The sequence below is a fragment of the Bos mutus genome, chromosome 3, assembly GCF_027580195.1.
Source record: "Bos mutus isolate GX-2022 chromosome 3, NWIPB_WYAK_1.1, whole genome shotgun sequence".
NCBI lineage: Eukaryota > Metazoa > Chordata > Mammalia > Artiodactyla > Bovidae > Bos > Bos mutus.
In genome coordinates, this window is record NC_091619.1 from 4,120,935 (window position 1) to 4,145,584 (window position 24,650).

The 24,650-nt window shown below is 42.4% G+C and overlaps 1 protein-coding gene across 7 annotated transcripts in view; it reads left to right on the plus strand.

The window, feature by feature from the left end:
• Window positions 1–616: 616 nt before the first annotated feature.
• LY9 (lymphocyte antigen 9) overlaps window positions 617–24,650 on the plus strand; it is a 31,309-nt gene continuing 7,275 nt past the window's right edge. For 4 of the 7 annotated variants that reach the window (XM_070366119.1, XM_014480846.2, XM_070366133.1 and 1 more), the window contains exons 1-7: window positions 617–789; window positions 10,059–10,382; window positions 16,302–16,577; window positions 17,081–17,419; window positions 18,590–18,859; window positions 20,072–20,179; window positions 21,151–21,204. In XM_070366119.1, coding sequence (XP_070222220.1) covers window positions 666–789; window positions 10,059–10,382; window positions 16,302–16,577; window positions 17,081–17,419; window positions 18,590–18,859; window positions 20,072–20,179; window positions 21,151–21,204 — 1,495 coding nt within the window. In that variant the 5' untranslated portion in view covers window positions 617–665. The remainder of the gene's footprint in view (window positions 790–10,058; window positions 10,383–16,301; window positions 16,578–17,080; window positions 17,420–18,589; window positions 18,860–20,071; window positions 20,180–21,150; window positions 21,205–24,650) is intronic. The other 3 variants (XM_070366123.1, XM_014480848.2, XM_070366147.1) reach the window with 3 other exon arrangements.

Sequence of the window (24,650 nt, forward strand, 5' to 3'; positions counted from 1 at the left end):
AGAATCTAGGCACAGCTTAGCTGGGCACCTGTGGCTCATAGTCCCTCACTAAGATACAGTAAAGGTGTCGGCCAGGACTATAGTCATTTCAAGGCCCTCCCGGGGGAGGATTCACTTCCAGTTTCACCTCCATGGCTCTGGGAAAGCCTCAAGGTCTCATCAACTATTGACATTAGTTCCTTGCTGGCTGGAGGCCATCCTTACAACATAATACCTATCTCCTTGCATGAGGTCAGGGAAGGATGGGGGTGTGAAGGGAGGGTAGAGAGGGTCAGCCCAAAATGGAAGCCACATCCCATCCCTTCTGCCATATTCTACTCACTAGAAGCAAGTCACTAAATCCATCTCATACTCAAGAAGAGTTGATTACACCAGGGCATGTATTAGTTATCTCTGCCTGGAGGTAGAGATCTTTAAGGGGCATCTTCAGAGCCAAGTTTAGAACCTAAGTCTCCTGAGACTGAAGCAAGTTATGCCCGTTATAGGTTTGCAAGTACTGTGAAGGTTTATAATAGACTTTGGAGCTCTACCCCAGCCTGAGCATATGGGAGGAGTCTGTGGCGCTCGGTATAAACAGCCCTCGCTGGGACACGCACACACACACAGTTTGCGGAAGCTGTGGTAAGTGCTTCCTCCTTCAGCGCATGATCTGAAAGTAGATCATCATGGCGAGCCCAAGGAGACATACAGATGACTGGGCTCCGCAACCTTTCTCCAATAAGCCACCGAAGAGTCAACCACACATATTCTCTCCCTATCTATGGACCCTTCTCCTCTTCTTGCTCTTGGGTAAGTCCACACTGTGGCCACTGGTATTCCAGTGAAGCTGGTCACATTTTTTCTGGGGATTCTAGTTATTTAAGGGCTTCCCAGGTGGCACAGTGGTAAAGAATCTGCCTGCCAATGCAGGAGCCGCAGGAGCTGTGGGTTCCATCCCAGGGCTGGAAAGAGCTCCTACAGGAGGAAATGGCATCCCATTCCAGCATTCTTGCCTGAAAAATTCTGTGGACAGAGGAACCTGGTGGACTATTGTCCTTGGGGTCACAAAGATTCAGACATGACTGAGCAACTGAGCATGGCACACAGCACTAGTTGTTAAAACCAGGAAACTGTCTCCTTTTGGTAATTTTTCTGCGGGTTCCACCTTACTGTGAGCTGTGTGTGTGTGTGTGTGTGAATATACATAGTTACACACCATGAGTAGGTGAATTTCTAGCCCCAGACTCAAATAACCCCAGGTTCAGACTCTATTCCTCTTGCTCTTACATTTTCAGGATAAGAAATGCTGCACAATGAGTTTGTTCCCTATGCAATGTGGGTAAGACCTGCAGAGGGATACCAGAAACTTGTCCTGATAACAAATCACCTACCAGTTTCCATGGGAGGGATAGGACTGCTGCTGCTGCTAAGTCGCTTCAGTCGTGTCCGATTCTGTGCAACCCCATAGATGGCAGCCCACCAGGCTCCCCCATCCCTGGGATTTTTCCAGGCAAGAACACTGGAGTGGGTTGCCATTTCCTTCTCCAATGCATGAAAGTGAAAAGTGAAAGTGAAGTCGCTCAGTTGTGCCCGACTCTTCGCGACCCCATGGACTACAGCCTACCAGGCTCCTCTGTCCATGGGATTTTCCAGGCAAGAGTACTGGAGTGGGGTGCCATTGCCTTCTCCAGATAGGACTGCTGGAGCTTCTTTTTATATCCTGCCTTGTTTATCACATGTTTGGAGGCTTCACCGGGGATCTCAAGATGGTCTGGTGGCCCTCAGCTAGTTGGCTTCTATCTGAATATCCTTTCTCCCCAACATTCTACCTCCCCATGAAGGCCCAATTTCTGCTAGTTTCTGGGAACTTTTCTCAGGAGCATGGCCTGAGCCACCTCTCTCCAGTGGGCAGAGCTGACCCAGTACCCAGAAAGGGTCTCAACCACTGACACAGTGGTAGCTACTGTCCCTCTGGAATTCTGCTTCCTCATCAGGGATTTAGAGAGGATAATGCAGGAGCACTAAGGGCCTGACAGCAGTAAGGATGAAGTTAGTGGCCGAGCAGTGAGGAGAATTCTAGAAAACTCTCAGATGCATGTGTAGGGGTAGAGGGACCCTAGACCTCAGGCTGGATTTCAGTCCAACCTGTCTTCACTTTCTATTTCATCTTTGTTCACCATAAGAACACAGGTAGCAGCAAAGCTATTTATATTCACACTCAACTCTTGGGGTGCTTCCTGGTTGTGTTGGATAAACCTGGAATTAGCCACATTCAACGGCATCCAGATGGTCAACACAGTGAATTTCAAACAGTTCAGGGCATCTCCCTCTGCCTGACACCACCAGTTAGGGCGACCTCAAGCCTCACTGTTTTGGTCTAGAAGGCAGTTTTCTTGATTCTTCTGTGTTTCCAAGGAGTGATTTCAGGAACTTAGGAGGCAGTAGTGTGAACAAGTCCAACCCCCTGCCCCCAGGTTTAATATAAGGAATATTCAAAATTAAGTCCTTGTTCCATCATTTATCAGGTGTGTGAGCCTCTATTTCTTAAGTGTAGAATACAAACAATAAAATGTACTATGCAAGACTGTTTTATAGATTAAGGATGTATGTGTAAGTGCTTGGCATACAGCTGGTGGAAGCTGTGTTTGTTATTATAATAATCACTGTTATAAGTACATTATTCAATAAATATTAAAGGATGGGCAAGTCAAATTCAGTTATCAAAATCTTTAAACCTTCCCTTTAATAACTTGTCAAACAATGTAGTTTAAGATAAGATGGATGATACCTGCAACTCCTCTATGGGACCTATGTAGCACTGCTTGCTGCAATAAGATCTGACCTGTAGGAACCACATCTTGCTCCTCCTCCCACTGACATGTGTGAGTTTTTGTTTACCATTGCTGTGAGGACAGACAAGGTCAAGACATATTCATATGCTCCCAGCCAAGATCTACCACCTTCTGGGCTCCCAGGATGGGGTAGTCAGTGCTTCCAGCCTCTATACCCCAGGGTATCATCTACCCAGAATCTGGGTTCTGCCACTGATCAACCCTGTAATCTCAGGCAAGTGGCTTAAACTCTAAATTTCAGCTCCTTATCAGAAAAAAAAGGGCTTCTTATGAGATTAATTTTGAGAATTCAAATGAATGATTTCTACAAAGTGCCTAATACACACGTAGCAATCATAAGCAGGGTGTTCTGGATGACAAGAGCTCTCTTTTAGGCAACCAAATCACCATAACATCAGCTGAGCTGAGCTTCTGTCTTCTGAATCTGCCCCAGAGTCTACCTGAACAGACCCCTTCACATCCAGGGTGTCTAGTCCTGTGTCCTACCTGGCAGCCTCTCCAGAAGGTCCAAGTGCTCAGCTGATGGGGGTCTGAACAGAAACCACTCCCCTGGCCTGCACCAGGCTCTACTCTGCGTCTATGTTTTCTGTGACCTTTAAGCTTTAAGAACATACTTCAAATTTTCCCATCCTTCCCAGCTATTCTTTGGCCTCTCCACTCTCTCCAACATTCTCTACATATTTTTCTTTCTTTCTTTCTTTCTTTTAATATAAATTTATTTATTTTAATTGGAAGCTAATTACTTTACAATATTGTATTGGTTTTGCCATACATCTACATGCATCCACCACAGGTGTACACGCGTTCCCCTTCCTGAACCCCCCTTCTACCTCCTTCCCCATACTATCCCTCAGGGTCATCCCAGTGCACCAGCCCTGAGCATCCTGTATCATGCATCAAACCTGGACTGGCGATTCGTTTCACATATGATATTATACATCTTTCAATGCCATTTTCCCAAATCATCCCACCCTTGCCCTCTCCCACAGAGTTCAAAAGACTGTTCTATACATCTGTGTCTCTTTTGCTGTCTTGCATACAGGGTTATTGTTACCATCTTTCTAAATTCCATATGCGTTAGTATACTGTATTGGTGTTTTTCTTTCTGGCTTACTTCACTCTGTATAATAGGCTCCAGTTTCATCCACCTCATTAGAACTGATTCAAATATATTCTTTTTTTTTTTAATTTTTTTTAATTTTATTTTATTTTTAAACTTTACATAATTGTATTAGTTTTGCCAAATATCAAAATGAATCCATCACAGGTATACATGTGTTCCCCATCCTGAACCCTCCTCCCTCCTCCCTCCTCCCTCCCCATACCATCCCTCTGGGTCATCCCAGTGCACTAGCCCCAAGCATCCAGTATCGTGCATCGAACCTGGACTGGCAACTCGTTTCTTATATGGTATTTTACATGTTTCAATGCCATTCTCCCAAATCTTCCCACCCTCTCCCTCTCCCACAGAGTCCATAAGACTGTTCTATACATCAGTGTCTCTTTTGCTGTCTCGTACACTGGGTTATTGTTACCATCTTTTAAATTCCATATATATGCGTTAGTATACTGTATTGGTGTTTTTCCTTCTGGCTTACTTCACTCTGTATAATAGGCTCCAGTTTCATCCACCTCATTAGAACTGATTCAAATATATTCTTTTTAATGGCTGAGTAATACTCCATTGTGTATATGTCACCACAGCTTTCTTATCCATTCGTCTGCTGATGGATATCTAGGCTGCTTCCATGTCCTGGCTATTAGAATCGTGCTGCGATGGACATTGGGGTATACGTTTCTCTTTCAATTCTGGTTTCCTCAGTGTGTATGCCAGCAGTGGGATTGCTGGGTCGAATGGCAGTTCTATTTCCAGTTTTTTAAGGAATCTCCAGTGGTCATGTATGGATGCGAGAGTTGGACTGTGAAGAAAGCTGAGCACCAAAGAATTGATGCTTTTGAACTGTGGTGTTGGAGAAGACTCTTGAGAGTCCCTTGGACTGTAAGGAGATCCAATCAGCCCATTCTAAAGGAGATCAGCCCTGGGTGTTCTTTGGAAGGAATGATGCTAAAGCTGAAACTCCAGTACTTTGGCCACCTCATGCAAAGAGTTGAATCATTGGAAAAGACTCTGATGCTGAGAGGGATTAGGGGCAGGAGGAGAAGGGGATGACAGAGGATGAGATGGCTGGATGGCATCACCGACTCATGGACATGAGTTTGAGTGACCTCCGGGAGATGGTGATGGACAGGGAGGCCTAGAGTGCTGCGGTTCATGGGGTCACAAAGAGTCGGACACGACTGAGCGACTGAACTGAACTGAACTGAAGGAATCTCCACACTGTTCTCCATAGTGGCTGTACTAGTTTGCATTCCCACCAACAGTGTAAGAGGGTTCCCTTTTCTCCACACCCTCTCCAGCATTTATTGCTTGTAGACTTTTGGATTGCAGCCATTCTGACTGGCATAAAATGGTACCTCATTGTGGTTTTCATTTGCATATCTCTGATAATGAGTGATATTGATCATCTTTTCATGTGTTTGTTAGCCATCTGTATGTCTTCTTTGGAGAAATGTCTGTTTAGGTCTTTGGCCCATTTTTTGATTGGGTCTTTTATTTTTCTGGAGTCGAGCTGCAGGAGTTGCTTGTATATTTTTGAGATTAATTCTTTGTCAGTTACTTCATTTGCTATTATTTTCTCCCATTCTGAAGGCTGTCTTTTCACCTTGCTTATTGTTTCCTTTGTTGTGCAGAAGCTTTTAATTTTAATTAGGTCACATTTGTCTATTTTTGCTTTGATTTCCAATGTTCTGGGAGGTGGGTCATAGAGGATCCTGCTGTGATTTATGTCAGAGACTATTTTGCCTATGTTCTCCTCCAAGAGTTTTATAGTTTCTGGTTTTACAGTTAGATCTTTAATCCATTTTGAGTTTATTTTTGTGTATGGTGTTAGAAAGTGTTCTAGTCATTCTTTTACAAGTGGTTGACCAGATTTCCCAGCACCACTTGTTAAAGAGTTTGTCTTTTCCCCATTGTATATTCTTGCCTCCTTTGTCAAAGATAAGGTGTCCATAGGTGTGTGGGTTTATCTCTGGGCTTTCTATTTTGTTCCATTGATCTATATTTCTGTCTTTGTGCCAGTACCATACTGTCTTGATGACTGTGGCTTTGTAGTAGAGCCTGAAGTCATGCAGGTTGATGCCTCCAGTTCCATTCTTCTTTCTCAAGATTGCTTTGGCTATTCGAGGTTTTTTGTAGTTCCATACAAATTGTGAAATTATTTGTTCTAGTTCTGTGAAAAATACCATTGGTAGCTTGATAGGGACTGCATTAAATCTATAGATTGCTTTTGGTAGCACACTCAATTTCACTATATTGATTCTTCCAATCCATGAAAAAGGTATATTTCTCCATGTATTAGTGTCCTCTTTGATTTCTTTCTATATATAGGTCTTTTGTTTCTTTAGGTAGATGTATTCCCAAGTATTTTATTCTTTTCGTTGCAATGGTGAATTGAATTGTTTCCTTAATTTCTCTTCCTATTTTCTCATTATTAGTGTATAGAAATGCAAGGGATTTCTGTGTGTTGGTTTTATATCCTGCAATTTCACTAGATTCATTGATTAGCTCTAGTAATTTTCTGGTGGAGTCTTTAGGGTTTTCTATGTAGAGGATCATGTCATCTGCAAACAGTGAGAGATTTACTTCTTCTTTTCCAATGTGGATTCCTTTTATTTATTTTTCTGCTCTGATTGCTGTGGCCAAAACTTCCAAAACTATGTTGAATAGTAGTGGTGAGAGTCGGCACCCTTGTCTTGTTCCTGACTTTAGAGGAAATGCTTTCAATTTTTCACCATTGAGGATAATGTTTGCTGTGGGTTTGTCATATATAGCTTTTATTATGTTGAAGTCTCCCTGGAGTCAGGAGTTTTCTGGTGTTCTCAGAATTTGGACTTAAGCCTCCTGCTTCTGGTTTTCAGTTTCACTTTTACTGTAGCCTCAAGACTTCTCCATCTATACAGCACCATTGATAAAACATCTAGGTTAAAGATGAAAAGTTTCTCCACAGTGAGGGACACCCAGAGAGGTTCACAGAGTTACATGGAGAAGAGAATAGGGAGGAGGGAGATAGAGGTGACCAGGATGAGATGAAGTGGAATCAAAAGAGGAGAGAGCAAGCTAGCCAGTAATCACTTCCTTATGTGAGCTCCACAGTCTGGACCACTCAGAGATATTCACGAAGTTACACAGAGAAGAGAAGAGGGAGGAAGGAGACAGAGGTGGCCAGGAGGATAAAGGGAAGAATCAAAAGAAGAGAGACAGATCCAGCTAGTAACCAGTTCCCTAAGTGTTCTCCACAGCCCAGAACACGCAAAGAGATTCACAGAGTTGGGTAGAGAAGAGAAGGGGGAGGGAGGAGATAGAGGTGACCTGGTAGAGAAAAAAGAGAGTCCAAAGAGGGAGAGAGCAGTCAAGCCAGTAATCTCACTCCCAAGTAAAAATGGGTACTGAAGATTGGGTTCTTAAAGGTACAAAATTGATAACAAATACCAAAAAGCAAAGATTAAAAATCTAGCGTAGAGGTTGGATTTTCAAAAATACAATATTAAAGAAAAAAAGTCACAAAAATTATAAAATATATATATATGAATTTGCTTTAAAAAAATAGGGTCTCTCTTTTTTTTTGCAAAGCAATAGTAGGTTATAAAAATGAAAATTAAAGGAATAATAGAGGACTTAAAATTTTAAAAATTTAAAAATTAAAGAATGATAGTAAAAATATATCTAGGACTTTGTCTGGTGTTGTTGTGGGCAGTGTGGGGTCAGTTTATTTTTGGATAGTTTCTTGATCTGGCTTATATTTCTCAAGATCTATAGGCCCCTTCCTATGTAGTGGGTACTAACTACAGGGTTTTAATCTATTGCCTCTGTCACTTCCAAGGAGGTTCCCTCTGTTTTAGCTTCTTCTGTTTGCTGGTCTCTTCAGTGTCTAATTTCCACCCTGACACAAGGGGGCGGTGGTGGACACTTTTCTTAGGCTCACTTGTTCAGTCTTGCTGTGGGGAGGGAGGGACGCTGCAAACAAATAACACTGGTGTGTGCTTGCAGTATTTCAGCCACACTAGGTTTGCCACCTCTCACAGCTTAGGCTTAGGCTCTAGGTTGCTCTGCTGGGAACTGTCTAAGGCTGGCCCTGGGCTGCATGCACCTCCCAGGTCTAAGCCACTCAGGTTCAGGCACTCGGGTACTCCTCAGAGGCGCAGACTCAGTTGGGCCTGCATTTTGTGCCCTTCCCAGCTCAGAGCAGCTCAGATGACCAGGTGTTTGGCGAGCCTGGTTGCTGCAACTTATCGCCTTCCCTGTCCCTGCTGCTTGGTTTTCTGGGTGTACATCCGGCGCACCTTCTCAGGCGGATGTTGACTGTCCAGAATCCCAAGAAGTCTTGGTTAACAATGAAGCATGCTTGCAGCTTGGTAGATAATGCCTCTCTGGGGCCGTGATTGCCCCCTTCTGGCTCTGGCTTCCTGTCACAGGAGGGGGATGATCTGCAGCCAGCTAGCTCCGTTCAGTCCTTTGTTCTGTGAGCGGGCCTGGCAGTGTCTTATGTTAGGGCTTTTCACGTGGTAGCTATCCCACAGTCTGGTTTGCTAGCCCAATTTAGTTCCCTCAGATTGCCCTCAGAGCATTCAGGCCCTGTCCTTACTCTAAGCAATGTAGCCCACTCCTCCCTGCCCAGCCCCCGCTTGCTAGTGGCAGATGCAGGCGTCTGCGCTGCTTCTCTGCTGGGGGAGTTACCATTTGGCACGTAATCTGTGGGTTTTAATTATTTATTTATTTTTCCTCCCAGTTATGTTGCCCTCTGTGGTTTCAAGGCTCACCACAGGCTCGGCAGTGAGAGTGTTTCCTGGTGTTTGGAAATGTTTCTCTTTTTTAAGACTCCCTTCCAGGGATGGAGCTCGGTCCCTACCTCTTTTGTCTCTCTTTTTATCTTTTATATTTTTTCCTACCTCCTTACAAAGTCAATGGGCTGCTTTTCTGGGCGCCTGATGTCCTCTGCTGGCATTCAGAAGTTGTTTTGTGGAATTTACTCAGCGTTCAAATGTTCTTTTGATGAATTTGTTGGGGAGAAAGTGGTCTCCCTGTCCTATTACTCCGCTATCTAAGGACCACCCCTCTCTACATATTTTTTGACCCAAAATTCCTGGTGGGAATAGTCTGAGTCCTGAACCCATCTGACTTAGTCTAGGGTTTACAGAGCACTCTTGAGAGCCTTAGAAGCCTGGAATCTGGGAATCCAAGCTGGAGTCACTCAGCAGAACACGCAAGGCCTCTCCAAGGAAATAAGCTGCTGTAGCCAAATGTCAGGCCTCTGGAAGCCTTGGAAATAATGGTTATCAGGGATCTGAGTCTTTCCTGAGAAGAGGAAATCAGGTGCTTAATCAATGCTACCTACTATTCCCAACCCCAAGTCTTTTTTCTAAGGATAGACCAGATTTTCCTGGCCATGCCAAAGTTAAGTTAGAGATTCCCTGGACATTGAGGAAAAGGTAAGGTGATAATAGAGGTGAAAGATGCTTTTTTTGTTCCCAATATTTTATTATGAAAACTCTCAAACATACAGAAAACTGGAAAGTATTTTGCAGTGAACACTCAGATACCTCCCATCTCAGTTCTCCCATTGGGGTTTTACTTTTCTTGCTATATCACACACCTATTCATTTATCCACCAGTTTAGTCATCCATCAATACATCTTGGTTTTTTTTTTTTTTTTAAGGTGCTGCTTTTTTACTTCATTAGTCCTTTATGATTTACAGCAACCTGATTTTATTTCATCTCTAACACATTTCTGGAGGAAGATGGTACAGGTGGGACATTTCTAGCTTATAGATGAGTAAACTAATTCTCAGGGAAATTCAGAAATTCATCCAAAGTCACTATTCTCATTTCTTTGTGGACTAGAAGCCTATAAAGTCTTTTGTACTGATTATTGTAGCTACATTCATGAGAGAGAACGTCAGGTGAGTGAATGAATAACTTTGCTAAGCAATGGATCTAGAGGGAAGGCGGCCAAAATATCATCTCATTTCTCAACATCTAGCATTATCAGCATGTGTTTTTATAATGAATGAATGACTGTGTGCATGCATGCATGAATAAACAAACAAATGAATGAATGCTGGCTAGAGAATCCCAGCTGCTTCTCCAAGTCCCTCTTTTGTCTCTGCAGGGCAAGGAGCCTCTGAAAAAGACTCAGCCTCAACAGTGGTGAAAGCCATTGTAGGGGGTTCAGTGATTCTCTCCCTCAACATTTCAGTGGATGCAGAAATTGAGCAAATCACCTGGAGTGGTCCCAAAGACGCTTTGGTTTTAGCATTCCCAAGTGGAGAGATTTTGTTTTTAGACAAAAGCTACAAAGGGCGAATAAACATCCCAAAAAACAACTCTTTGTCTATTAACAAGCTGACTCTGAAAGATGCTGGTTCATACAAAGCCCGGATAAACCAAAAGGGATCTGAAGACATCAATGAGAGATTCATCTTATATATCTATGGTGAGTTCTAAAGAGCGAGTGTGAGCTTTGACCTTTTATTTTTAAAAGCAGTCTTTTTTCCTCTTCAGGAATTTATCTAAGATGAAGAGAGCAATGATATTGGCCATTTTCACCCAATTCCATAAATACAGATGTCAAGAGTGAAAAACAACCAAAATATGGTTAAGAGCCATTTGGATTTTTCTCTCTGTTAATATCCTTTATCCATCTGTATTAGCTTGTTAGAGTTGCCATAACGAAATATCACAGACTGGGTCATTTAAACAACTGAAATTCGTTTTATCACAATTCTGGAGGGTTGAAGCCTGAGATCAAGGTGTCAGTGAGCTTGATTTCTTCTGAGCCTCACTCCTTGGCTTGCAGATGGCCACCATTTTGGCGTGTCTTCACATGGTGTCCCTCTGTCTGCACGGTCTGTGTCTTACTCGCCTCTTTTTACAAGGACACCAATCGTACTGGATTAAGGCCCACATTACAACCCCACTTTAACTTAATTATCTCTTTAAAGGCTCTGTCTCCAAATACAGCCACATTCTGAGGCACTAGGGATTATGACTTCAACATAGGAATTTTTATTCATCCCACTGAATAAAAATAAAAATAGCACTGTGGTCTCTGGTCCCCAAAACTCTTGTCTTTGTCACAAAGTACATTTGCCTCATCTCAACAGCCCCCAAAGTCTTAACTCATTCCATCATCAAATTCAAAATCTTATCTAGATATCATCTAAATCATATGTAAGTGAGATTTGAGGCAAAATTCCCCTCCAATTATAGACCTGTGAAACCAGACAAGTTACCTGCTTTCATGTTGGCACAGGGACATGATAGACATTTACATTCCAAAAGGGAGAAATTGGAAAGAAGAAAGGGGTCACAGGTCCCAAGCAAGTCTAACCCTATTAAGGCAAATTCCATTAGATTTTTAAAAATTTTATTGGGGTATAGTTGATTTACAATGTAGTGTTAGTTTCAGATGTACAGCATAGTAAATCTGTTGCACATGTATGTATATCCACTCTTTCTTAGATTATTTTCCCATATAGGCCTTTACAGAATATTGAGTAGAGTCCCTGTGCTATACAGTAGGTCCCTATTCGTTAATCTATTTTATATGTAATACTGTGTATATGTCAATACCAATCTCCTAATTTATCCTTCACCCTCTCTGGTAACCAGAAGTTTATTTTTTACATCTGTAACTCTATTTCTGTTTTACAGATAAGTTCATTGTTAAGATTCCATGTATAAGCAATATCATATGATGTCTTTCTCTGTTTGACTTATTTCACTCAGTGTGACAATCTCTAGGCCCATTCATGTTGCTATAAATGGAATTATTTCTTTCTTTTTTTTATGACTGAGTACCACATCTTTTTAAGGTTCAAGAACCACCCCCACCAACACTCCCCGGGCCTACATCCTTTAGGCCCATGATGCCAGTGGCAGACCCATTAACCTCTGAACTTCCCATGGGGTCATTCTCCTCTTTTCCTCAAGGATAAGGGATGATATCAGCTAGATATCTCTACTGGCTCATTCTTGAAAACCCCCCAAATCTGATAGCCTTCCTTCATTTAGCGCCATCTGTGTCTGTTTAGTCCAAGCTGGCAGAATTTCTACTTGGATAGTTAATTGGATCCATGAATCACACCATTGTCTATCCATACTCTCAGTGTTTTCTCCAGACACAAATTCTCATTTTTTTTTTTTTTTGCAAAATAGCTAGGTTGAGACTTTTCCAAATCTTCAAATTCTGGTTTCTCTTGCTTAACAATTCCTTCCTCAATTTATCTTTCCTTTCTGACATTTTACTATGAGAAAAAGGAGAATACAGGCTTCTGGGGTAGTTCAATTGGTAAAGAATACACCTGCAATGCAGGAGGCCTGGGTTCAATCCCTGGGTTGGGAAGATCCCCTGGAGGAGGGCATGGCAACCCACTCCAGTATTCTTGCCTGAAGAATTCCACAAACAGAGGAGCCTAGCAGCCTATGGTCCATGGTGTTGCAAAGAATCGGGCTCAACTGAGCGACTAAGCACAGCACAAAAGGAGAAAACAAGTAGTGCCCTCAGCACTTTGCTTGGAGATCTCCTTAACTGAACAATAAGTTCATCACTTAAATGTTCAAAAGTAGAACACAATTTGTCTAAGTTCTTTGCTGCTTTATAGTAAGTATCACTTTTCCTCCAATAACATGTTCTTCATTTTCAACTAATACCTTACCGGGAATACCGTTAATGTTTATATTTCTACCATTGTTATGTTGATTATAATATATGTCTATCTCTCAGATAATAGAGGCTTTCTCTACAGCTGTCTTCTTTCCTTTTAAGCTCTTACCAGAATCACCTAACCCTAACATCCCTATTTTTATGAACAGTCTCTTGAAGACAGTCTAGGCTTTTTCTCACATGCATCTTAAAACTCTTCCAGCTTCTATCCATTAATCAATCCCAAAGTCACCTCAACATTTTTGGGAATTTGTCATATAGCACCCCAGGTCTGGTGCAAAAGTCTGTATTGGTTTGCTAGGGCTGTCATAACAAAACAGCACAGACCGAGTGACTTAAACAAGAAAGATTTATTTTTTTTCACAAGTCAGAAGGTTGGTTAAGATGTCAGCAGGTTTGGTTTCTTCTGAGGCCTCTTTCCTTGGCTTGCATACAGCCACCTTCTTTCCCTATGTCCTCAGATGGTTGTCTCTGGCTGTATTGTCTTTATCTCAGTCTCCTTTTTAGTTCTTTTTAATTTTAATTAATTTATTTATTTAATTGGAGGCTAATTACTTTACAATATTGTAGTGGTTTTTGCCAAACATCGACATGAATTAGCCACAGGCCCACATGTGTTCCCCATCCAGAACCCCCCTCCCACCTCTATCCCCATCCCATCCCTCTGGGTCATCCCAGTGCACCAGCCCTGAGCACCGTCTCATGCATTGAACCTGGACCAGTGGTCCACTTCACATATGATAATATACACGTTTCAACGCTACCCTCTCAAATCATCCCACCCTCACCTTCTCCCACAGAGTCCAAAAGACTGTTCTTTACATCTGTGTCTCTTTTGCTGTCTCACATATAGGGTCATCATTACCATCTTTCTAAATTCCATATATACGCTTTAGTATACTGTATTGGTGTTTTTCTTTCTGACTTACTTCACTCTGTATAATAGGCTCCAGTTTCATCCACCTCATTTGAACTGATTCAAATGCACTCTTTTAATGGCTGAGTAATATTCCATTGTGTATATATACCACAGCTTTCTTATCCATTCTTCTGCCAATGGACATCTAGGTTGCTTCCATGTCCTGGCTATTGTAAACAGTCCTGTGATGAACATTGGGGTACACGGGTCTCTTTCAATTCTGGTTTCCTTGGTGTGTGTGCCCAGCAGTGGGGTTGCTGGGTCGTATGGCAGTTCTATTTCCAGTTTTTTAAGGAATCTCCACATTGTTCTCCATAGTGGCTGTACTAGTTTGTATTCCCACCAACAGTGTAAGAGGGTTCCTTTTTCTCTGCATCCTCTCCAGCATTTATTGTTTTTTAGACTTTTGATAGCAGCCATTCTGACTGGCGTGAGATGGTACTTCATTGTGGTTTAGATTTGCAATTCTCTGATAATGAGTGTTGTTGAGCATCTTTTCATGTATTTGTTAGCCTTTTGTATGTCTTCTTTGGAGAAATGTCTGTTTAGTTCTTTGGCCCATTTCTGTATGTCTTCTTTGAAGAAATGTCTGTTTAGTTCTTTGGCCCATTTTTTGACTGGATCATTTTTTTTCTTGAATTGAGCTGCAGGAGCTGCTTGTACATTTTGAGATTAATTCTTTGTCAGTTACTTTGTTTGCTATCATTTTATCCCATTCTGAAGGCTGTCTTTAAATCTTGCTTATAGTTTCCTTCATTGTGCAAAAGCTTTTAAGTTTAATTAGGTCCCATTTGTTTATTTTTGCTTTTATTTCCATTCTGGGAGGTGGGTCATAGAAGATCCTGCTGTGATTTATGTCAGAGAATGTTTTGCCTATGTTTTCCTCTAGGAGTCTTATAGTTTCTGGTCTTACATTTAGATCTTTAATCCATTTTTACTTTATTTTTGTGTATGGTATTAGAAAGTGTTCTAGTTTCATTCTTTTACAAGCAGTTGACCAGTTTTCCCAGCACCACTTGTTAAAGAGTTTGTCTTTTCCTCATTGTATATTCTTGCCTCCTTTGTCAAAGATAAGGTGTCCATAGGTGCGTGCATTTATCTCTGGGCTTTCTATTTTGTTCCATTGTCTATAATTCTGTCTTTGTGCCAGAACCATACTGTCTTGATGACTGTGGCTTTGTAGTAGAGCCTGAAGTCAGGCAGGTTGATTCCTCCAGTTCCATTCTTCTTTCTCAAGATTGCTTTGGCTATTCAAGGTTTTTTGTATTTCCATACAAATTGTGAAATTATTTGCTCTAGTTTTCTGAAAAATACCATTGGTAGCTTGATAGGGATTTCATTAAATCTATAGATTGCTTTGGGTAGTATACTCATTTTCACTATATTTATTCTTCTGGTCCATGAACATGGTATATTTCTCCATCTATTTGTGTCCTCTTTGATTTCTTTCATCAGTGTTTTATAGTTTTCTATATATATATATGTCTTTTGTTTCTTTAGGTAGATATATTCCTAAGTGTTTTATTCTTTTCATTGCGATGGTGAATGGAATTGTTTCCTTAATTTCTCTTTCTATTTTCTCATTGTTAGTGTATAGGAAGGCAAGGGATTTCTGTGTGTTAATTTTATATCCTGCAACTTTTTTTTTTAAGGACATCAGTTATGTTGGACTAGGGACCATCCTAATGACTTGATTTTAAATTAATTATCTTTGTTTCCAAATACAGTTCTATATTCAATCACAGTCCAAGGTACTGGGGGTTAAGACTTCAACATATGCATTTGGAGGGGGCACAAAATTAAGCCTATGGCTTAATTTTTCTATCATATCATTTGACCTTTTTTACTGATTTGTAGGGAGCTCTGTGTATATTAAGCAAATTGAATTCTATGCAGTTAAGAGAAACAGAAAGAACCAACTTAATATATACTAATATACAACAATTTCCAAAATATATTATTAAAAATTTTTAAAGCTTCAGGACTATATGTATAATATGCTATCATACATGTATCTATAACTAGAATATCTCTGGAAAGATCAACAAGAAATTCATAGCATTAATTCCCTCCAGGAACAATAATTCGTAAGGAGAAAAATTAGGTGGCTAGGGGCAAGAGAGCTTGTTTCTTTGTGTGTGTGTATGTATACCTTTTGTATCTTTGCAATTTCAATTTTATATATTGCCTATTCAAAAAAAAAAAGAAAGTGAACTTACACACACACACACGCACACACACACACACTGTGAACAGAGGAGGTGGCACAAAAGGGAAGGAGAGGACCAGGAAAAAAGTTCGAAACCAAAATGGGTTCCAAATTTAGACCAAAAGCAAGGGCAACTCAAATTATAGACGCAGAGCTTCCAATTCCCTAGAGTCTGAGGCTAGCTCAATTCATTCATTTATTAATATTTACCAGATTCATGAGTGCCTTTCATGGGTCAGGCAGGTGCTGGATGTTCAGGTATGGATTCTGGCTCTGTCTTTGAGGAATTCACAGACTGGTGGGGGAGAGAGAGTATTCAGACTATCATCATGTTGAGTCACAGTGATAACCCCTGTAGAGGGTACTAGGTAAGCACAGAGGAAAGGCACTCAACCTTTGTGGGAAACTAAGTAAAAAAGAAAGAAAAACTTCCCACAGGAACAGACAGTGCTGGCCTCTCCCTTCCTCCCTCTGCTGCTCTACCATCCCCATCTTTTCTCTTTAGCCCTTTCCTGCTGGGGAAGCAGTCAGAGTATTTTCATTGCCATTGTCCTTGCAGAACAGCTGCAGGAGCCCCAAGTCACCATACAGTCTGTGAACGTGTCTGAGAACGCCTCCTGTACCATCACCCTGGTATGCTCTGTGGAGGGGGCAGGGGGAGATATTCAGTACAAATGGACTTCGAGGGATCCTCATGCTTCTGAATCCTGGGGGCACCCTACTCTCACCATCTCCTGGTTGCCCTGTGATGCAGACCTACCATACACCTGCACAGCCAAGAACCCGGTCAGCCAGAGCAGCTCCCACCCTGTCCATGTCTCGCAGTTCTGTACAGGTAACTGGCTCCACTAAGGCCCAGAAATAGTCTAAGCAGCTATAGAGTCTAAACCCCAGGATTCTGGCAGGACACAGATGAAGTAGCAAGGTAAGAGAACAGATTTGCAGATTCCTTTTTCTCTACCCTCAAGAGGCTAAGAGAGACTGACAGGGGACTTAGGCACTCCCAGGGCACTGTGAAACCCTAAGAGTCTGCAGAGAGAGGGAAAGAAAGTATAGATGCAGAAATCTAGATTGCTCTTTGCTGGGGTAGGGGTGTCTCCTAGGTGTCCTCAAAAGGGCAGAGAGGCAGGAGAGGCCTGGGTATGCCCTGGGCAGAGCAAGGTGCTTACTTGTGCATGACAAGTGGCCATGTGAAAGCAGCAGGGATGCCTCATCAGAAAAGCAGGGGAAGGGATCCTGGGCAGGAGGGTCTCTGGGACTTAAGTCCCTTCAGGCAGGCTGAGGGTCAAAGGGTCAGGACCAGTGGCTGAATTTGCAATATCTCATCTCTGACTACAGATCTAGGAGCCTCCCGAGGAGGACCAATGGGGAAGACGGTTCTGGGGGTCCTGGGGGAGTCCATCACCCTGTCCCTGGCACTCCGGGACAGTCAGCACATAGACAATGTTGTCTGGATATTTAACACGTCTATTATCAGCAAAGAGTGGAGAGAAGAAGCAACAGCCAATCAGCTCATTGAGTTCAAGGATCCAGATCAGAACACAGTGTGGGTCTCGAGCCAAGACTACTCTCTAAAGATTGTCCAGCTGAAGATGGAGCACGCTGGCCTCTACCAAGCTTACTTGTGCTCAAATGCCAGAGTTGCCAGTGTGAAGCACATCAATCTGCGCATTTACCGTGAGTTTCTGAGTTGAACACCCATCATTAGATTCCTTTCCTGAAAGATTTCTCTCTTTGCTTCCTATCCCACCTCCCTCCTCCTACAAAATGCCTCAGACCACTAGGACGACTACTCAGTTCACACCAGTCAGTTCACGGGAGGACAATACAACCAGCAGATAGGCAAAATCTCCCTGCTCGGAGCCCTCTTCTTCTAAGCTATATGGTATATATAGCCTAGAAGAGAGTTCCAGTTAACCCTCAACCAAGCAACTTTCAGTACTTGCCCTGTCCTGCATTGATGGTGGGACCAGGAACTCTCCAACCTGTATTTTTATAGAACATTGCAATTTTGTATAAAGGCAAAGCTGGCTGGGATAAAATCATAGAAGACTGTGGAGAAAGTCTTCCTGTGAGCTCCAAGAGCTTGGAAGGGTACTCACCTTCCCTAAGTGTGAGGGACAGAACTCACAGTCTCCCTCCTCCACCTTGGGCTTCACTGGAGCTTGGCTGGACAGTTTGTGTAATTTGTATTTGCCAGCTCCTTCACCTGTACCATTCAGACATGGTCAACCTATTTCATGCGTGGGCATCTTGGTGTCTCAGTACTTGGGAAAGGAGTCACAATCCATGATGCTGTTAAAATACGTAAGTCAGCTAGTTCACATCTATTGTTGCCTACTGTGACTCAAATATCAAAGAAGCAGGAAGAAAACCTAGTAAAAGGAATAAGAAACTGGGAACAAAGGGTGCCAGCCATATGTTGCTTTTAAAATTGCTAGTATTTATTAAGTACTTACTCTGTGACAGTGCTCTGCTCTCCTTTCTGTATTCCTTATCTTGTGTAAGTAAACAAATTCGATGATGGGACCTCAGAATGTAAGCCTTGGAGGGTCTCAGGGCAGGTGGAAGCATTGTGCTTATCTGCGCTGATTGGTTTGCTTGTTCTTTGCGGTATACCATATAGAATGATGCGGTATGTTTTTTCACCTTTCATTAACTCCTCTATTTCACATATCTGAGCATCAAGTGATAAGCTGAGATTTCATAGCAACCAAAGGAAAGGCCAGGTGAACCTTCCCAGCCCTAAGGCAGTGTCAACACATAACTTCATGAATATATTTTGAATGGTCTCTTCCCAGTAGGCAGGCCTGACTCCACATCTGGTCTGCCTTTCTCCTCACACAGAGAGGCTGAAGAAGCCAAATGTCATGAGGAGCCTCAGGCTCACAAAGGACGGCATCTGCAAGGTCAGCCTGACATGCTCAGTGGAGGACAGTGGACACAATGTGACATATGGATGGACCCCTCTGCCTAAAGGAGCTGTCATTTCCCAAGGGGGCGCTCACCTCAGCATGTCCTGGAGAAGTGGAGAAAAACACCCCAACTTCACCTGCACAGCCAGCAACCCTGTCAGCAACAGCTCCCAGCAGTTTCTTTCTAGGGACCTCTGTCCAGGTTGCTCCCCATCTTTGTTCAGCCAAACCTCAGAGGGGTCCTTGGACCCAAGAGTTTTCCTTCCGAGTGGTTCTTTATGAAGTGCAGCAAGCAGAGTGAGAGTCTTTAAAGCAGCACATGCCAATAGAAATATAACAAAAGTCACATAGTGAGTGAAGTGAAGTCGCTCAGTCGTGTCTGACTCCTAGCAACCCCATGGACTGCAGCCCACCAGGCTCCTCCATCCATGGGATTTTCCAGGCAAGAGTACTGGAATGGGGTGCCATTGCCTTCTCTATATAAAAGTCACATAGGTAATTTAAATTTTTAAGTCATATGGAAAAGGCAAAAGCAAAGGTAAAATTAATTTTAATCACATATATTATTTTACCCAACATATCCAAAATATCATCCTTCAACATGTAATCAATACAAAGAATTATTCATAACATAATTTGCATTTCAGTTTGTATGAAGCCTTTGAAATCCAGGATGTACTTTACCCTTATGGCACATCTCAATGAAGATGCTAAATTCTCATAGGAAGTACTTGATCTGGATTCAGATTTCATAAAATTTGCCATTGAAAAAATATATTTATATCCAACTTGTTCCAAATATACTTAACAGTTTTTCAATTAGGAATTGAGTAACTGTTTTTAAATTTAAATTTTAATTAATTTAAATTAAATAGTTTAATTCCTCAGTCATACTAACCAAGATCACACAGCAAAAGCAGAATTGAGATTCAACATTCTGTGCTCTGCTCTTCGCTAAGGAGAAGCAGAAGGGGAAAAAAAGGAAATTTACCCAGGGTGTGAAAATGCTGAGTCAGGCTGTGACTGGCAAATGGGGTTAGAGCTCTGATCAATAGTAATCTGGACTCACTACCTAGAACTCTTCTTATGCTGTTTTTAGAGAAGGGCAGTGGTGTGATGGATAAGGGTGTTTTAGAGTCTGGCAGCCCACATTCAAGTCCCAGCTCAGGTTCTCTGTGATGCTGGGCAAGATAAACCTCTCCATCAGGGGTGGCGCCTGCCTTACTGCTATAATTTCTTGCTTAGAGGATGACTGCTCAATACACAGTTGTAGAATGAATGAATGAAAAGGAATATTTTCTGCAATAGTGTGGGATTTTAAGAGACAGGTAGGATGGCCATTCTGTTCTGTCCACAGTTTGCCCTAATTCTCTTGTTATTACTTATACTAATATCCCCCAATTCCTCTTCACAGGACCTGAGAGAAGCACAGAGTTTTGGATCGGGCTCTCCCTGGTGGTTCTTTTCATCCTTCTGAGCCTTGCGATCTCTGGCTGGTGCTTTTGGAAGCAACAAAGACGATGTGAGTTTCTGAGATCAGTGACATCTGCCAGCACTAGGCCATTTCCTTGGGACCTTTGGAGACATCCTTGTCCTCTTATAATCCCCTTCTCTCTCAAGACCTTATTTCTTCTCAGAGTGATCAGGGAGGGGTGTCAGTGGGGGCTCTTTAGTTGCAAATAATTGAAACCCAACTCAAACTAGCTTAGACAAAAAAGGGTGAGGAGAAGCACAAGGGGAGTGAGTTGTTATATGAGGGCTTATATGGTCAATCTTTGGGGAAGGAAGGGAAGAGCTGGCCTAGAGACAAACATCACCAGAGACTCAAAAGTCACTAGAGCGCTCCATCTTTCATCCCTATTTTTCCCTTTGAGCCAGCTTAGCTCTCTTTCTTCAGCCAACTGAAGGGCATGGTGGGTAAAATGTACCAAAACAGAGCAGCTAGTAGCTCCAGACTCACATGTACTAGTAGTTCTGACACCAGGACGGGGAGAAAGATGTTTCCCCACCAACTCAAATTTGAAGAACCTTAGAAACCTGATTGGCTCCACTGAAGTCATGTGACAATTGCTTGGACTAATCACTGTGGGCAATAAGATGAACTTTTGTGATTGGCAGATCTTTCTGGAATATTGAAGGGAGATGGAGTAGTTTCCAGGAAGAATAGATTGGTTAGAACACAGGGTCCCTGGAAGAATTACTGTGAGTCAGCAAACCAAACTGATAAGTGGCTACCACAGAGGGATTATAGCTCTCCCTTCCAGAGAGATGGCAGGAGGCTGCAGAGCAGTCTCCTCAGCTGAAAATGACCCTAGACTCTGGCCATCCCTTCCTGTGGGCTTGTACTCACATCAGGGTTCACCTTCCTCCCAAAAGCCTTTTCCCTGTCTACATCTTCAGAAATCTCTCTCCCTCTCCTCTGACTCTCACAAAATCAGAGACTCTCTCCTCTCACAGCCCTGTTGACACTCCTTCTCTAACTTGGTTTCCCAGGGTCAGCCCCAGCTTTCAGTTCCAGTCAAGCTGAGACCTCAGTTGACACACCAGGTAATATGTCACCAATGACACAGACTGGGGCCTCAGGCCACATGGAAGCTCCAGAGCATGGCTACTTAGAATGTGATCTGCATGTGTGACCAGCAACATGAGTATCCCCAGGAGCTCGTTAGAAATGCAAATCTTGGGCATCACCCCATAACACTGAACATGAATCTGTATTTTAACAAGATCTGTAGGTGAATCACAAAACTGTTAAAGTTTGAGAAGCAACGTGCTAAAGGAAGGTGATTTGGGGAACAAAAGACACAAGGAGGCTGGACTCCTGAAAGATGGTAAACAGAGCTAAGGAAAGTTGTCTGTCCTCTGGCATCTCTAGGATTCCTCAGGCATTGACTGTCATTACTGCAGTGTGCCCCATGATGAGGATGAAGTTATTGGCTCCACTCCAAGAATGGAGAAACAAAGACCAGATGCAATAGTAAATCTGTGACAGAAGCAAAATTAACACTTCATTGAAATTAAAATTCATAAGACTTTCTAGTTACCTATTACCCAAGAGTATTACTGAGGCAGTGGTTTTTTGGTTTTTGAAAAAGCTAAGGAATGCTTTCTTCAAACAAAATATTAGGCAACATCCCAAAAGTACAATGCATGTAAAAGTGGAGCTGTTCTGCTAAGCTTTGGGATGGAGAGCTGAGATGCCTGTACCCTACTCTCCCACCCTGGAATCTCAGTGTTCTAAATTGCCACCTTGAACTCTGGAGTTCTGGAGTTCTAAGGAATCCCCAAACCCTGGCCACTCAGTCAAACCCTTCTTTTAAAAAAAATCTTGGTCTCCGCTAGCCTGAAGTCTCCTTCCTTGGCATCCTGGGCACAAGAGGAAGAGTGAAAAAGTACTAGGGACACCACTGTCATCCGTGGCCCTCCTGCCTCCCCCAGCACCTCTCCTCAGTGCCCAAGTCCTGTTTCTTTCATTCCTCCATTATCACTTCAGCTGCCTTTTCTCTAAAGACTCTGCCACTGCCTGAGTTCATGCTGTCACCAATTTTTTGTTTTATTGAATAGGTTCTTTTTTTTTTAATTGAAAAGTCAAATATTCACATGGTATAAATTAAAAATAATCCCCTCCTCCACAGAGTCCAAAAGATTGTTCTAAACATCAGTGTCTCTTTTGCTGTCTCCATATATGAAACGAGTCACCAGTCTAGGTTCGATGCACGATACTGGATGCTTGGGGCTAGTGCACTGGGACGACCCAGAGGGATGGTACAGGGAGGGAGGAGGGTTCAGGATGGGGAACACGTGTATACCTGTGGCAGATTCATGTTGCTTTAAGGCAAAACCAATACAATATTGTAAAGTTAAAAAATAAAATTAAAAAAATATATATATAAATAATCCCCTCCTTCTAAATCCCAATGCCCGGGTATTTCCCTGAAAAGACCCCTTTGGTAAGATATATATATGTTTACATCCTTTGAGAGCATTTTCATGCATTTACAAGCTGTATATTTTTCCTTTGATCGCATATGTGAGAGTAATCTATCACATTTTTCTGAGTCTGCTTTTTTAACTTAATTGTAAATTAAGACTGACTCTCATTTATTCCATTCTACAGATACACCTTAACAAGTCTTTATTAACAGACATTCCCATTCCTTGTAACTTCTTCTCTAAAATATTATGATAGTTTCCTAACTAGCCATTCCCTCTTCAGATTTTCTCCTTTTTAGCCCTTCTGATCTCACTTTGCAAAGCCTAGTTATAACTGTTCTATAACCATCAATGGCTCCTTGTGGTCTTTGTCTGTTATTCAAAAGACAAGGTAACCTAGTGGTCATGTGTGTAAATTCTTTAATATTTATTTATGTATTTATTTTTGGCTGCGTTAGGTCTTAGTTGCAGATGCTGGATCTTCGTCATGGCACACAGGCTTCTCTCTAGCTGTGGCGCAGGCTCCAGAGCATGTGGGCTCTGCAGTTTGTGGTATGCAGGCTCTCTAGTTGTGGGGAGCATGGGTTCAGGAGTTGTGGTGCACAGGCTTAGTTGCCCTGTGACCTGTGGGATCTTAGTTTCCCAACCAGGGATCCAACCTGCATCCCCCAGTTGGAAGACAGATTCTTAACCACTGGACCACCAGGGAATTCCCAGGTGTATAAGATCTGAGGTCAGATAATGCTGTGTTTCAATCTTAGCTCTCCTCCTTTTTAGTGATCTTGGGCATTTCAGTCTCTAAACCTTAGTTTCCTTACTTTGCAAAATGAGGGCACCAACCTCTCAGCGTTGCTGTGAGGACTGCAAGGGACAACAGGGAGTCCACAGTATGCAGTCACTAGGAGATAACTCTGTGTGTCGGGGTAGGGAGGCTCAGACATGTCTGACTCTTTGAGACCCCATGGACGCAGAAGCTGGGGCTTCCTCTGTCCATGGGATTCTCCAGGCAAGAATACTGGAGTGGCTTGCCATTTCCTTCTCCAGGGGATCTTCCTGACCCAGGGATCGAACCTGCATGTCTTGTGTCTCCTGCACTGGCAGACACGTTCTTTACCACTAGCACTACCTGGCTTCCCAGGTAGATAAGTACTATTATCACTCAATATTGGGCCAGGTCACCTTTAGTCTACTTTTTTTCTATGTAAAACTCCTAGGGGGAAGTATTGAGTAGCAGGTAAGAACATCAGGGACCAGACTACCTGCATTCAAATCCTGGCCCTCCCACTTAAACTTGGGCAAATATTCAACCTTAATGTGCTCCGTTTCTTAACCTGTGAAACATAAATAAGGATAGTTATTATCTATGCTTAATGGGGTTTTATGCAGGTTGAATGAATTTGTTCATGAAAAGCATTGTTTTTAGAACACTGCCTGACACACAGTTGGCACCTAAAAAGTGTAAGCCATTATTATTCTACATGTAGGTCAAATGGATCGATTGATATGCCTTAAAGGCAGTAGAGGTCCACCCAGTTGTTTAAAGCAGCCACCCATTCTGATTGTCCTATGCCCAAACCAGGTGGTTGCTAAATATTTTAAATATCATCCTTTCCCAAAAGAGAGGGTGCCTCAAGTTTCATATCTGCCTTTAATTATGCTGTTCTTTCCACCAAGAATCCACTTTCACTCATCGAAGTCCCAGTGTGAAGGCCCACCTTAATTCCGTCCTTTCATAAGCTCTTCTCTGCTCCTGAACTGGAGACTATGTCCACTCACACACTTTTCTCCTAGTTTTCCTATGACACTGTCAGAGCTGGCCTGACATAATTTGATTTATGTATGTATCTGACTCCCAGCTAGACAGTGTACTCCTTCAACACCAGGTCTAATTCACCTTTATGTTTGCCCAGAATACCTAGTTAACTTTATTCAACACGGCCAGTTTTGTTCACTGAGAGATGCTAAGTCCATCACATGTCACACTCGATGAATGCTTATCAAATGAATGAATAAATGAGTGCTTGAAAGAAAGGCGGAAGGGGGAGGGGAATGGAGCCCCA